Below are 15765 nucleotides of genomic sequence, written 5' to 3'. Positions count from 1 at the left end.
CAGGCTGTCTATTTATCTTGATGTGTGACAATGTCATCATTGGTTTTTAATTTTTTGACTTTTGTATGTTGGTTCCGCCATTTTAAATGTAACAATGTATATGTCACTTTAAGAGGGGTAGCCATGCTCAATGTGGGCGGGCACCCGACTATTTAAACCTGTGTTGAATTTGTATATGCTGGCTATGATCAATAAAGGAAGAAAAGTTTTATACCCACCCTTGGTGTAGCGGGACATCATTCTTCTAGCTGCACAGCCAGTGAGGGGGAAACTCTGAAGGAGAGATGAACAGAGTAATATGTTACTGACATCATAGGGGAGGGTAGATGGGTCAGCAGTCAGGCAGTTGCAGGAGGACACAAGTGAAGCGCCAAACGCAAGTAATTAGAAAACAGCTGATCTGCTGTCAGCTGCAGCACTGCCCCAGCTCAAGCCCCGCCCTAGGCCACTGCCTATGTGGCCTGCCCACAAATTTGGCCCTGATAATGAGCTGAGCATGTGTACATAGCTTTACTTATATATTGTATTTTCTCTGCTTCTGAACTCCAGGTCGCTTTACCTTGCTCATGGCTAGGATAGATAATGTTATTAATTTCTAGCATCAGCTTATCCCACTGTCTTCGGAAACCAGAACTGCTTTTTAATTTCCTATTTCTTTTGAAAAGCTGTGTATTTAGACAATGGCAATTCCCTCATCACAAATGCCAAAACTACATGACAATTTCATCCTTTTTTCTGACTAGAAAAAACACAGTCACTATATCCTGATGCCCCCTTAATGACACTGGCTAGTTTACTGACCATGTCCTGTGAGCTGCCAACTTTACCTTTATCCTTCCTTATGTGGTACACTGTTGAAGCTTGAGAATCAGCCTGATAGACTAAGACTTTGTGTTTAAAGGATAGCTTAGTCCTAAATGGATTTTGTAATTGTGACCAGCTTGTTCCAAAGCTCTGGTCAGCACAGGTGCAGAATGTCTGCGGTAGTACGTGTGCACTGCCACAGGAAGACGTAGCCGGCCGTTTTCTGTCACCAGGTGCTCAAGCCAATATGCTGTGCATGCACCAGGTCTTCCAGCGGGAGTGCATGGGTATTCCTGTGGACATACTACGCCTGCGCCGACTCCACCAACCGGGGCTTTGGAACGGGATGGTTACAGATGAACGGAGACAGACGCCGAGCAATGCTATGCTGATCTCTCCCCACACACAGGATTACAGAATTCCTTTAGGAGTAAGGTATCCTTTAACCATTTTTTTAGTGCTCATATGTTGGTCAAAATTGGTTGGTGCAATAAAGAGCCAACTTCTTAAAACAACCAAATTATTAAGATCATTTACATTTTATTGCATTTGCATACTAAATGTTGTGGAGTTCTAGAGCAGTATAATCTATCCCAGGCCTACATAGTAACGTTTGATTTAAGATTAAAAAAGGTAACCACCTCTTGCTTTATTTTGTGAATACAAATATACATAAGGTAGATAATAGGATAACAGAGGCGCCAATAGGATAAAAAACACTAAAAGAACTTAAAAACCCATCTTGGTAATAGAGGAGGCAGTGGTGGACTCACCCCCTCCAAGCAGAACACACGACTGTGGATTTTCAGTCAAAACAATTTTATTGGATACTCCAAATAAAGTGCAACGTGTTTTACGGGATACAAACCCACTTCATCAGGCAATAACAGATAGGAGTAAACAGCATCTGCCAGTATCATCAACACTGAGCGCCTCTGTGAATGTGAGTGGGGTCAGGACAATCTCCCCACCTGCTTTGACAGTGGTTGCCTACTTGGTAACCCTGGTTTGTGAGTATTAAATTAATATTATTACTCTATCAATTATACCTTACCAGTACATACTACACTATATTGGGCTCTTGGTGTTCTCTCTTTTTCTCATCCTTTGCAAACAAATATACATAAGTAGTATATACAGTATTAAAATGCCTCTATAAAATGGGTGTTTCAATAATTTGTGTCTTGCTTAAACTAAATACATTATCATATTTATTTTACATTTCAGAATGACTTTATTTTCAATGCCACAGAATAAATGTTATTCATATTTTACCCATAAGATATAGAGGACAGTGAATTGTAATGATGAAACTGCATACTGGATGTAATGTTGTACCTGAGCTTGTAAGATGAGAGCTGAGAGAGCAGTAAACATAAAATGCCAGAATTTACATGTCAGCTAAAATATTTAAGATATTCATGTATTTATTTGTAAAATGCACTGAAGCTCTAAATTAATGCATTTGCATATTAAAAAATAAAAATAGAATTATTGTTAATTATTATTATTGTTATTATTTTTCACACAAATATGTGTATGCAGCTGGATGGAAAATCTTTACTAGGTTAACTGCATAGAGTTTAAAAGAAGTAATAGGAAAAGCTCATTTCTTGTAAGCTCTAGCTTTAGCTGCAACCAGTGTTCTATATTTCAATAAAATAGAATAGAGCGGAGGGCTTCACAATAAATAAAAGAAAAAAAAAATATGATTGAGGCTTAGAAGATAAAGTACTTGAATTCATACCTTCATCGATTTTACTTTAGTTCTATCAAGATGCATTGACAGTGGAGGTCATACAGTATATTGACTTTGGAATGTTGCTCAGTAACTAGTAACATCAATTACTTATTTGTGTTAGCCCTAATTGAGAGCAGTTTTTCTTGCAGGTGATGTGAAAAGTCCCTGCTGCCAATGATGAGGATAAGGTCACCTGGGACAGAAATACTCCATTGTGTCTAATCAACAGAAATTAGTGAACACTAAAGCACTCTTAATATCCCTGCAGAAATAGATTTCCGCTTGAAATGGCGTTAAACATTTTATGGCATTTAAATATTCAGCACCATTTTGCTAAAATCATCTTAGCATGCAAATGGCTCTTTAATCCTTCAGATGCAAATTAATTTCAGTATTTATACATATTATGGATTTGATGCACCATTTAAAAGTCATATCACCAAAGCAAAATATTTAGCCACTCAAAATGAAAATTGAATTGAAGTGATGCAGCCACAGAAATAATGGAATATTACCTATACAAACAGCAATGGGCACATTTAAATATTTTGACTAAATTACCGAATAAAATAAAACTGAAAGAACATTAAAAAGAAAGGCAGTAGCTCCTTTCTGTGACCTTTAAAATGACTCCTTTTGTAATATTCACAAAACTAGACACAGAAGATTTTTTTTAGGCTTTTTTAAGTATAGCAGTAGCAGCTATGCTGGGATGAGACCATTTAAGATAATTTTTTTGATGTAGTTAACTAGGGGTAAAGCATCACACCATACTGATGGTTCTTCCCTCTACACGTTAACAGGGAGGCGAGGAAAGGGACCTATTCAGCATAAATGTATAGTGCTTAGGTATCTATGAGGAACAGAATATTTGTATTATAGTGATGTGGAGTATCTATACACACATAGTGTATGTGTTATTATTTTTAAATATTTAAGTGGACCTGAAATTTTGCACATGACAGGAAGAAAACAGAGAGGAATTCACCCTGTATGTAGTTAGAGAGTTTAGCCCATCTAATTAATTACCTCTCATTTGTGTATAATCACAAATTGTAATCTGATTTCTCCCCATGTCACATGACTGCATGCGTATAAAATTGCCACCTGGAGATTTGGGCGTAGGATACAGCCGGTATATGGCTTATCCTGCTGCTGCACAAGTCCCGGTGGTGTTAAATTCTATTCCCCCTCCAGGTCCACGTGGATAGAGGAGAATTATGTAATTCGACTTCCAGACATTGCTGGAGGCCGAATTACAGTGTTTTAAAAGTAACTTTGACTCCAACTTCTGACTGCGCCGAAGTTACTCACTGTGCGCCGATATATCCGTAATTCCTATTATGGTCTATAGTGGTGCCGGTTGTGCCCAAATCTCCTGCGCTGTTATTACAATGCTCGACATGACTGCCTATGGCAGAGATGGCAGATAAGTCAACTTGAAAGCACTGGATGTTAACAATATGTCTGCTTCCATGAATCAGGAAGTATAAACACTGCAGATTTATTTTAAGATTTGTGTCAGCTATAACAAAGAAATGTTTTTTTGTTTAAAGGTCATTATGCTGTTGTGTAGCTTTTAGAGCAAAGAGGACATTCTGAGTTCAGTTTTTAACTGAAAAAAAAAATACATGAGATAACATATATATTATGAGATTACAAGTAACGGTATATAATGAGATTTTTTTTGTTTATGCTTCAGGCTATGACGTTCTTCTTTATGTAATACTTTATGTGAGTAAGTGTGGAGTCTAATGCTTATTCACCTGGGTGAGCATGGCTATCTCATGCTGTTAGCTAATACATAAACATCCGATTCTATTTTCTCCATCCCCATGTCCCTTTTGGGGGAAAATATATGGCAAAAAAACAGTTTTCCCTGGACAAAGGACCAGGGTGCTTTGAAATGGGAAAAGGTTTTTCTGCCCACTCCTTGGCAAGGCCCTCACTGACCTCTCTTTTTATTGGCCACCAATCTGCATGGCTGCATAAGAGACTGCTTGGCATCTCTTAAGGAAAGGGGATGCTAAACTGTTTAATATTTAAATAAAAAACACATTGCTTTTATGTGTATTAGTCATTATAATAATTATAATAATTTTTGTGATTTCAGTGATATTTTTGTAAATTGTCTTCATTACAAAACATAATGGGCTTGATTCACAAAACCGTGCTAACTGTTTAGCACGGGCGTGCTAAACAGTTAGCACTTGAAGTGCCGCTCGTGGACGATCGCGCGATCGTGGCACTTTGCGTGCGATAATGCGGAGTTTTGCGTGCAATTGCAGACTTTTGCACGCAAAAGTCTGAGAATGGCACTTCACGTGCTAACTGTTTAGCATGCCCGTGCTAAACAGTTAGCACGGTTTTGTGAGTTGTAAATCATTGCAACCAACCCTGCAGGATGGAACAGGTCTGTAAAAATGTCTAGTGAATTGTTCAAAGTATACAATGTGGTGGCATTGTAGGTCCTCATGTTGTTCCTAAAAAAATGACATTTTTTTAAGGACATAAATAATGGAATTGGAATTTGTCAGTGCTTTTAGTAATTTGTTCCCATGGTGTTCTACCTGCACTCTAACCCTACTTGCTACAGAATGGTTCCTGATATTCCCTCTATAATTACTGAAGACAATAGATCTTCACAAAAGTGAACCTCTAGACTAAAAATCTACCCAGCAGCACTGAAAAGGCTCGGTGTTTCACAGCATCAGAACTTTGTTTTTCTTACCCAAACCAGTATGGTCTGTGCCTGCGCAGTACGCTCCTGGTGACATCAGTGGGAGCGAGGACACGGCAACACAGGTGCAGTGGTTTTCCGAAGTCTGAAATTCCAGAAGTAAACTGGAGGCGGGTCCCAGAGCATCGGTGAGTGGCTGCGCGGGCACAGGATGTCTGCGGGGGACCATTAGAAGCCCCGGGTAAATTCAACTCATTTTCCCCCGACCCCCCTACAGTATTCCTTTAAGTGAACATACATGGCAGCAACCAGATTCCTCTCACTTCAGGTTTCTTTTAAGATGGCCTTTCTTTAAACTGCATTCTTTACTCTGTGTTGTTTTCTGGAACCTTTTCTTGGGATTGGCAGCAATACATTTTCTATAAGCATCCGATTAACACACTTTAAGTCTTTGTAGTGCAAATAGATGAAAAAAGTCATTTACTGGACAGGATTGGCAGGTGTGATAAAACTTAAAAAAAGTGTGCCCACCTAGCACATATAAAGGCTACACAGGTTTTCTTTTATAACTATAATGCAAACTGTTTCATGATCATACCATGTTGTACATAGTTACATAGTTACATATAGTTACATAGTTATTTTGGTTGAAAAAAGACATACGTCCATCGAGTTCAACCACATAAAGGTGTAATTTGCATTTGATTAACCTCTTGAGGACTGCAGGGCTAAACCCCCCTAGTGACCAGGCCATTTTTAGTAAAATTACACAATATAGTCACATTAGCTAAAAAAATCAGAAAAGCACTAACATTACAGAATAAAGTAAGTGATGTGGCATACTTTTTCAAATTCTTTTCTGAACAAATGTTTAAAAGAAACACAGTATTTTCCTGACAGACATTGTCATGTGTCTTCACAGTTACACAGATATGCTTTGACATGGGTGAAAGGCTGCATGTGGGACTCAGAATAAAGTAACAGAGTTTGTGGAGGTGACCGACTTTCACTTTGTGTCTAGAAATCTGGAATTACAGCTATGAAAACCATTAGACTCAACAGTCTGTCTTTGCAAAAATTATCCAAGAACCAAAATGCACAATTCTGACACATGACCATAGTATAATACGTCCCTTAAAATATGTACCTTCATTAGAATGGGATTCCCGTGATACTTTTACTGTATATAAATTCAACTTAAAGCAGAACTCTAAGCACTAGTTTATGTATTTGTGAGTATGAGGTATATATTGTAAGCCTTTTTGTCCAGTATTTGATGTCACCTATTGTAATTGCAATGGGCCACCTATTCTCATACTTTCTGGACAGGAACCTTTGTTTAAGGTGAGCAGGTCCAGTACAATGAGCATGGATTCTACCCTTCTCACTTAGTCCATCATTATTATTATTTAGTATTTACATAGTGTCAACATCTTTCACAGCACTGTATAAAGTATATATAGTCTTGGTACTAACTGCCCCTCAAAGGGGTTCCCAATCTTATCCCTACCATAGGCAACTGCCCATCATAGTCTACGGCCAATTTCTTTCTTTAAGGGGGGATCCAATTAACTTATCTGTAAGCTTATGGAATGTGGCAGGAAACCAAAGTGCCTGTAGAAACCCATGCAGACATGGGGAGAATTCAGACTCTGTGCAGATAGTGTAATGGCTGGAATTCAACCGGGGATGTGGTGCTGCAAGGCAAGAGTGCTATACACTATGCCACAGTGCTGCCCCAGTTTATAAATGAGATGTGCACTCTGTCAGTGCCTGACCACTGTCTGAATAATTCTGTTAAAAAAACAGCAGCCAAGAATTGAGTGGGCCTAATTTAAGCACTTAAGCCTGAAGGGTTGTTTATTTTTTGCATCTGATAAACTTTCATTTCCATTCATTTGCCAATAACTTTAACACTATTAATCACAATGAATTGGTCTATATCTTGTTTTTTCCGCCACCAATTAGGCTTTCTTTGGGTGATACATTTTGCTAAGAATGATTTTATTCTAAATCCATTTTAACAGGGATATTAAGAAAGAAATGGAAAAAAAATCATTATTTCTCAGTTTTTGGCCATTATAGTTTGAAATTAATACATGCTACCATAATTAAAACCCATGTATTTCATTTGCCCATTTGTCCTGCTTATTACACTATTTAAATTATGTCCCTTCGCAATGTATGGCGCCGATATTTTATTTGGAAATAAAGGTGCATTTTTTTCAATTTGCATCCATCACTATTTACAAGCCCATAATTTTAAAAAATTATATTAATATACTCCTTTAACATGCTTATTTAAAAAGGTTAGACCCTTAGGTAACTATTTATATTGTTTGTTTGTTTTTTTAATTGTATATTTTTTTTTTATTAAAAATTTTATTTGGGTAATTTGTGGTGTTGGAGGTAAACAGCTAATTTTAAATGTAATATAATGCATTTGTTTAATAAAACATAGATGTGGGTGTAGTTTTACTATTTGGCCACAAGATGGCCACAGTCAAAGAGTCCTGGAAGGGTACGATTAGGCTTCCAGGATGCATTAGGAGGACAGTAAACTTTTTGTGAATCAGAAAAACAGCAGCCTCTGTTAAGAGGCTGTCGGTTTTTCTGCGGGGGGCTTTGATCTATAATGCCATTCATTGATCGCTGGGCTAACGGCCGGCGGCGGGAGCACGCACAGGAGTGTGCGCGGGAGCACGCATAGCCCCCAGGAATGCACGCAGCCCAACTGGACGAGTTTGTCCATTTGAGCTTAAGTGGTTAACATGGGTACTTACAGTATACTGTATACTGATATTGTATAATTATTCACTGTAATTGATACAGGGCCAACTATATGTAATTGTTATGACATGTATTTCTGTTTACCGCTACAAAGAATAGCCTTTTAAAATAATATAGCACACTGAGTTTTTTAGGCACACATTCCATGTGCCATCCTACCTAATAAAACCTTAATGTCCCTGTGTCCGTCCCTTTTTTGCACTGCGTATGTGCAGGGACAGACGCAGAGACACTGCAGAGAGCCGGAGGAGGACGGGGCCAGAAGGGGCGGGCGTGCATGTGTGCAGCGGGCGCGTGCATCGAGCGTGCGGGTGCATTAGTGACAGACGGGCTAAGTCACTAGTGTATTATAATACTATAAAGCAAGCCTTTGGAAAAACCCCTACAAACGCTAGAAGCTTCTCTTTAGGAGGATAAGGTACCAGGGACTAGCAAGGACACAAAGTGAGCACAATTTCTCTAGTGAGAATGCACACAATAATGATGTTCTGAAAAGTATGGGTTAATTTTACACACTATTCAAAGCTAAGATAAAAATAAAAAATAGTAGTTTATACATGTAATTCTGATATAAAGGCACTCCTTTGGAAACACAAAAACACAAGCAATTTTTGTCTATTTAATGTCAAAGCTATGTCAAACTATGTGAAATAATTACATTTACAAGAGCCCACAGCACGCTGTGGATAGGTTAAAATCCATAATACTTTATTGGCACATTAAAAAAAACAGATACAGCAGCTGGTCTATTTTACACATGTGGACCTAGTGAAATGCATCAGCTGCTGTATCTGTCTTTTTGGATGTGCCAATAAAGTATTCTGGTTTTTAACCTACCCACAGTGTGCTGCGGGCTCTTGTACATACATTCAATGCTGCCTTGTGGAGGGATGGCAAAGAACCACCGATGTGTGATGGAGGTATGAGCAGTCTCTTCATCTGCCTATCTCTATGTGAAATAATTCCTATGCATTGGTTAATTAATGGAAATTGACATTATTTATGTTATAGTAATTTTTACTTTTTCTTGCAGCTTCTGTTGCATCGACATGTAATGATCCTGGAGTTCCACAAAATGGCACCAGATATGGGGACAGCAGAGAGCCAGGAGACTCCATCAATTTTCAGTGTGATCCTGGCTATCAACTACAAGGACAAGCTACAATTACATGTGTGCAGCTAAATAACCGCTTCTTCTGGCAGCCAGATCCACCAACTTGTTTAGGTAATGATTATTTGAGGTTTAATTTAATTATTCTGCATTTTAATACCTAAGCATGTTTGCAAGATGAAATAAGCATTAATGATCTATACATTATTTACAAAACCTTTGCTACAATTTTTTTTAGTAAATCAAATAATGGAGAGCCCTGGAAATGCATTAGAAGGTAATACAATTAATTTGAAGAATAATATAGAAAATGGCATTTTATAATATAGAGTTGGCCTTTTATGTAATCATATAGTATATGGAATAGCCTTACGTCAAAAACAATGATTGATACAGCATATTATGATAGGAGAAGCTTTGTGGAACCTAAGGGAATGTTACATTTTTTATACCCTGCTTCACAGATGGCTTGAATCTTAACACCACGGAAAAATACATAGGAACTGGAATATTTGTCAAAGTAAACTCCTGAGTACCTAACATATAAATCATAAACTATAAGGAATATGTTGAGGCAGTAGATTCAGTGCTGGCATAAAGATACAATTAACAAGATAATCACGTATGCCACAGGCTTAAACAAGCTTAAATGTGAACTTGAAACCCAGAAACAAAAAAAAATCTCAAGTTTCCTGCTACCTATCAGACATTACAATTTTGCTTGATTTTTTTTGTATTTTTTTTTTCAATTTGCAAACATCAATGATTGCTAAAGATGTGCCTGTCCAAAAGAAATTAGCTTCACTGACATGCGCCATGGTTTGTATAAACTTCGTTAAGATAGAAACATTTACATTATGCTACTAGAGAGGGACAGAGAAGAGTAAAAGGAAAATAAGATGAAGAGAGATACAGAACAATATGAGAAGAGAAAAAAAGTCCACCCACTTCTTAGAATGCTGTGTTTTTGTTTTCAATGCACACGTTATACAGATTATCTATAGCGTTTTGGAAGCATGAGGTTGTATCTCCTTACCTTGTACTGCCAAGTACAAGTTATTAGACCTCCATTCTGTTATATTAGGAAAGGTTTCTTGCTTCCAATTATCAGCAAACCTTTTTCATAACAACTAAGCAAGAAAAGCTAATTAAATTAGTGCATTTTAATTTCTTATACAAATAGGTCTAAAATATCTGTATAGTGTGGATCTGAAATCTGTTACAGCTTTCTAAGTGAAAAGGTAGTAATCTACACTAAAACAATAAACCATATGTACTCATTAGTTAAGTAGAACAGAAAGGTTCAAATTATGTGCATTTTAATTCAGCACTCATATATCTGCAATTGCTAATCATTAAGACATAGTGGCCCACACACAATTCACCTTTTGGCCTGATTTTTCTCCTAGGAGATACATTTTCATCTTCTATTTGAAATAACTTTTCAGCACTCTGCAATTGAAAAAGTACCAAAAATAGGTGGAAAAATACTATCAAAATTATTCTTACTATATTCATTCTTGCTGGTGGCTTAACCCCCCAGGCGGTATGAAAAATTCCGCCAGGGGGCAGCGCAGCAGTTTTTTTTTTTTTTTTTTAAATCATGTAGCGAGCCCAGGGCTCGCTACATGATAGCCGCTGCTCAGCGGCATCCCCCCAGCCCGCCGATCGCCTCTGGCGATAGGCGATCAGGAAATCCCGTTCAAAGAACGGGATTTCCTGGAGGGCTTCCCCCGTCGCCATGGCGACGGGGCGGGATGACGTCACCGACGTCAGCGACGTCGGGACGTCATTGGGAGTCCCGAACCACCCCTCGGCGCTGCCTGGCACTGATTGGCCAGGCAGCGCACGGGGTCTGGGGGGGGGCGCGCGCCGCATCAGATAGCGGCGATCGGGTGGTGGCCGGCGGCGATCAGAGTGCTGGCGCAGCTAGCAAAGTGCTAGCTGCATCCAGCAAAAAAAAATATCTGAAAATCGGCCTAGCAGGGCCTGAGCGGCACCCTCCGGCGGCTTACCCCGTGTCCAGCACGGGGTTACCGCTAAGGAGGTTAAAAGACATTTTATTGACAAGTTTGAAAATATCACCAAGGAGTAAACTCAAAAGAAAAAGTGAATTGCAGGTGCATCTTTTATTCTGGAGCGTGGTGGCAAATACGGTAATCCAAATAATTTTGACAGAACTTTTTCACCTGCTTTTTAATACTTTTTCAGTTGCAAAGTGCAGATAAGTTAATTTAAACAGAAGATGAAACATTATGTCCCAGGAGAAAACTTAAGAGAAAAGGTGAATTGAATAAGGGCTTAGAGGGCCTCTAGGCCCTTATGCAATTCACTTATTCTCCTAAGTGCTGCAGCACAGAATCCCTGACTTTACAGCGGGTCAGTGGTTTGTATTGGCGAAAGTAAGTTGGGGATTCTCTTCATTCGCTGTATAAGACGCAGGGACTTTTCTCCCGATTTTGTTGGAAGAAAAGGTGCGTCTTGCACGATGGAAAATACTATTTTCTTGCTTGCTGGTTGCCTAAAGGCATTTTATTGATAAGATGTGAAAATATCACGTACAAGAAAGCTTTTGAAGTCCATTTAAATAATTGCTCATATTTTACCTGCTGTGAATTGCTTTCCTTTGTGAGTATTGCCTTTTAATGTATTAGGAAATGAGAGATAAGGAAAATATTGTCTTTATACATTATTCCTGTCTTTTTGCATTTTTGTAGATGAGGTTAATGACATGATTTAATGACACACATGAGTGGAACATGTTTCGGTAAAACATAGTTTGCCCACATGCACACAATCAGGGGGCGTAACTACATTGGACTGGGCCCCCTGCAGAGTTCTGCCTTACATAATTCAGAATGGCGGTAGAGAATTATACATTACCTGCTCTCAGTGGTGATACAGGTGCAAATAAAACCAAATTAGAATGGAACACACACTGTTCAGGCAATTACACCACTTTTGTTCCAACATTTCTTGAGCCTTCCTTCCAGCTCAGTCCTATGAACTATCACATATGTTTTATTTAACAAAAAGTATCTGTAACTTATGCCTGTTTTTGTTTTGCTATGACAGCTGCTTGTGGCGGAAACCTGACGGGCCCATCCGGGGTTATTTTGTCACCTAACTACCCTCAGCCTTATCCAGCCGGAAAAGAGTGTGACTGGAGAATAAAAGTAAATCCTGACTTTGTCATTGCCTTGATATTCAAAAGGTACACATTATAGAGAAAAACAAAGCTGTATAGCAATATCTCAATTGTCAAATCTAAACATGACATAGTTTGTCACTTCACTGGTCTCCTAATTAGATTTCCTCAGTGAGCCTCAGAGCACACATTCAACACCTACACCATAAACACTGACATGTGGCAGAATAGCAAACACATTATTTAGCTTTCCAGCATCGCTGAAGTGCCAAATGTAAATGCTTACACAGAGCATACCAGATGCAGTAGAGTTTAAAAAAAATGCACAGTTCAGGGCAGCTACATATGTCACGGTACAAGTATCTCTGTTGGAATATATTTATTGCTCAGATTAGGATTTACACTCTTAACAGTAGTTTTTAAAAATATTTAACATTTCCGCACAAAGGATAGAGCTCCTTCTCAGGGGGTACATTCATTCTGCATGTTCATGAAACCCAGTCAAACTGGCTTGCTACCAAGTCATCCTGCAATTCAAGATTGTCATATTAATTGTGTTTGAAAGTCCCAGTATAGTACACTTGGCTTTAAAATCTGGCAGGAAATGTGAGATACAGGCCTGACGTTACACTTGTCAGCGCTGCGGAGCCCTGCACATTAGGCTCACATCTACTTTGTGGATAATAAACTTTAGCAGGGTTCTAAAAGAGGTTACTTTACATTATGCTGATGGGGACATTTAAGTGTTTTAAGTTGAGCTCCAAGTTTAGTGGTAAAAACATTTATGTGCAGACTTCTCTTCCTTAGTTAATCACACTGTATCAGAGCTTAGCCGTTTTCAGCATGATTTTGTACTCCTATATAGCTTGTGGGACAATGCACTTAAGGCTGGATTTCTGGAAAGGCCATAAAGGTTTGGGCCTTGGGCAGCTGCTGCCTAAGGGGGCACCTAGGCATGAAATAAGGGCTGCTACAGAAGAAAAATGAGGTTGCAAATGGGGAGTAACGCTCCACAATGAAAAAGGGAAGCTGATGCCCAAGCAAGCTTTATATGAAGGAGAGAAAAACAAAAGTTTGCTTTCTTAAAACAGAAAGAATTTGCGATAATTCAGGTTGGAGTGAGCTTGAGATGTCTCCCAGAGCAACACTGCTGAATATATGTAAATTAACCATTGTACCCTTAGAAGCTAAACACACCTCCAGAACCGCTGGAATGCAATGATGTGTCAGCTTGTTCATTTGTACAGAGCCATAATAATCCAACATGCATACAGACTGTTTCGGATTGTTTGATCCTCATCAGTGCATGGCATGGATTAATTTGGCTCTATGGAGTAGGGCTTGTAACACCGAGAGGTACAGACTAACCAGCGAGCTCATGGTGAAGGAGAGGGGATGCACTCCAGCGCCGCCATAGACTATAAAGGGATTAAGTCTATAGCGGTGCTCAGTGAGTAACGTCGGAGCCGTCAGAAGACGGAGCCGAGGTTGCTTAAAAATCTGGAAGCCGAATTATTTCATTCCCCCACTATCCATGGCGGCCTGGAGGGGGAATAGTAATTAATTCGGCCCGGACTTGTGCAGAAGCAGGATCAGCCATATAACAGCTGGATCCTGTGCCCAAGTCTACCGGCGCCGAATTCAAATGTACTCTCATTAGGATCCAGAGGCTCCCCCCTCCCACAGTAGGTATCCCCCGGGGAGGGTATTTGTCTTACACTTTCTCTTTAATGCAAACTGTGCACTGGAATAATTGAATAATTAACCCCCCCCCCATTAAGAACAACCACTACACCACTACATCTCCCAGCACGCATTGCAGCAGGTGTGCTCACAGAAATTCCCTGTGAAGTTAATAATGCAGTACAGATGTGGTTGGGCCATGGAGAAGGTGGCGGTCCTAAGTGACAGTGACATAAAAAAGTAATTTATAGCTAATTTCACTCTGAGAGAAATGTACTCATTCTATGTATGTGTTTATATATATTTTAAATTTTACAATTTTTCGCAAATAGTAATAGATCAGGCAATAAGGATCTTTAAGTGACAGCAAAGGCCAAGTGCAGTGTTTCCCTCCTTACTCCATCTTGTGGAAACCCCTTTCTAATGTGTCCTGTCATTTTTCCTCCTGCCTTTCCCATAGCAAGAGTATGATTTGCTCTGCTGAACAGCTACAGTGATGTGTTTGTATGAACTTCTGCTCAGAACTGTTGCCCTGGGATCAGATCCAGATCCTTACAGGCATTAGTTATAGTCTGGATTTCTAATTCCTGCTCCTAACGATACACTATTATGCTGGGATTACACCATGAGATTTTTTGGCAGATAGATGGTTCGCTAGATAATTTCCGACATGTCCGATATGATTTTCGATTGTTTTTCTGATCAATTTTTCATAGAAGTGAATGGAAATCGTTTGGAAAATTGATCGGACAGTAAATCTGCTTAAACATCTCATTGTGTATTTCCAGCATTATACATAATACAGAATTCCTGTAGCGACTAATGAGAATGGGCAGTCTATGACAGAGCTTATTATCTCAAATGACTTACAACATTTTCACTTTTTCATTTCAATTTTGTTATGCTATGCATTTTTAACTGTATTTTGTTATGTTGTTGACCAGTTTTCAAAATATTCATTTATACATTATTTTGTTAGTGTTTGCCCATTGTAAAATCTTTCCTTTCCCTGATTTACATTCTGACATTTATCACTGGTGGTGATATCTTTAGTTCTGCCAGGTGATCTGTACGGAATGTTTGTTACTGAGAGACGTTGCTTGATTGGCAGTTGGAAAACCGTTATTTCCCCCAATGTTCTATTTGAAAAAAGGAAAAAATTTCTCGTGGGAAAGGGGGTATCAGCTAATGATTGGAATTAAGTTTAAGCCTTAGTTAAAGTTCCTCTTTAAAGAGGAACTTTCATAAATATAACTTGATGAAGAAATTTATTATTTTGTATAGCATTACTTTATAAATCATGTAGTCAGTGTTTACCCATTGTAAAATCTTTTTTGACCCTGATTTACATTCTTAAATTTATCCCAGATGGCAACATCTTCACAGCTGGCAGGTGCTTCATTGTAGAGTGTTTGTTTGTTCTGTTGCCAAGTGAGCAGAAATACCACCTGGTCTCCCAGAGTGCTCTGGGGCAGAATGCTGGGACATCATATCCTAGGTTAAGCATCACTGGGAGGGTGGGTAACATACCAATATATCTATATACAGCAGTATATAGATATAGTAAGTGTTTCTGATGCTGAAACCAGGATAATGAATGTAAAAATGGTATCCTGACTAATACATTACATTCTACTATATGTCATTATGGTGCCTCTGCAAATGGACAGGAGTGCAGATGGGGCAGGATTATGTGAAAGTGTACAGAAGCCCAGAAAGCTCATCCCTCAGACTCTGCTGCTCTTCTCTGAACACAGGATATCACTTAGGCCAACCACCCTGCTTTTGCTTCTTAAAATGTGTCCAAT

The 15765-nt window shown here is 38.9% G+C and overlaps 1 protein-coding gene across 1 annotated transcript in view; it reads left to right on the top strand.

The window, feature by feature from the left end:
• Nucleotides 1-15765, top strand: part of CSMD1 (CUB and Sushi multiple domains 1) — a 2205021-nt gene that overhangs the window by 1730469 nt on the left and 458787 nt on the right. The window contains 2 exon segments of the mRNA XM_068281348.1: nucleotides 9049-9240; nucleotides 12202-12340. Of these exon segments, the coding sequence (XP_068137449.1) occupies nucleotides 9049-9240; nucleotides 12202-12340 (331 nt within the window).

This window comes from Hyperolius riggenbachi, chromosome 4 (genome assembly GCF_040937935.1).
Source record: "Hyperolius riggenbachi isolate aHypRig1 chromosome 4, aHypRig1.pri, whole genome shotgun sequence".
Lineage (NCBI taxonomy): Eukaryota > Metazoa > Chordata > Amphibia > Anura > Hyperoliidae > Hyperolius > Hyperolius riggenbachi.
This window is presented reverse-complemented; position numbering and strand designations above follow the sequence as displayed.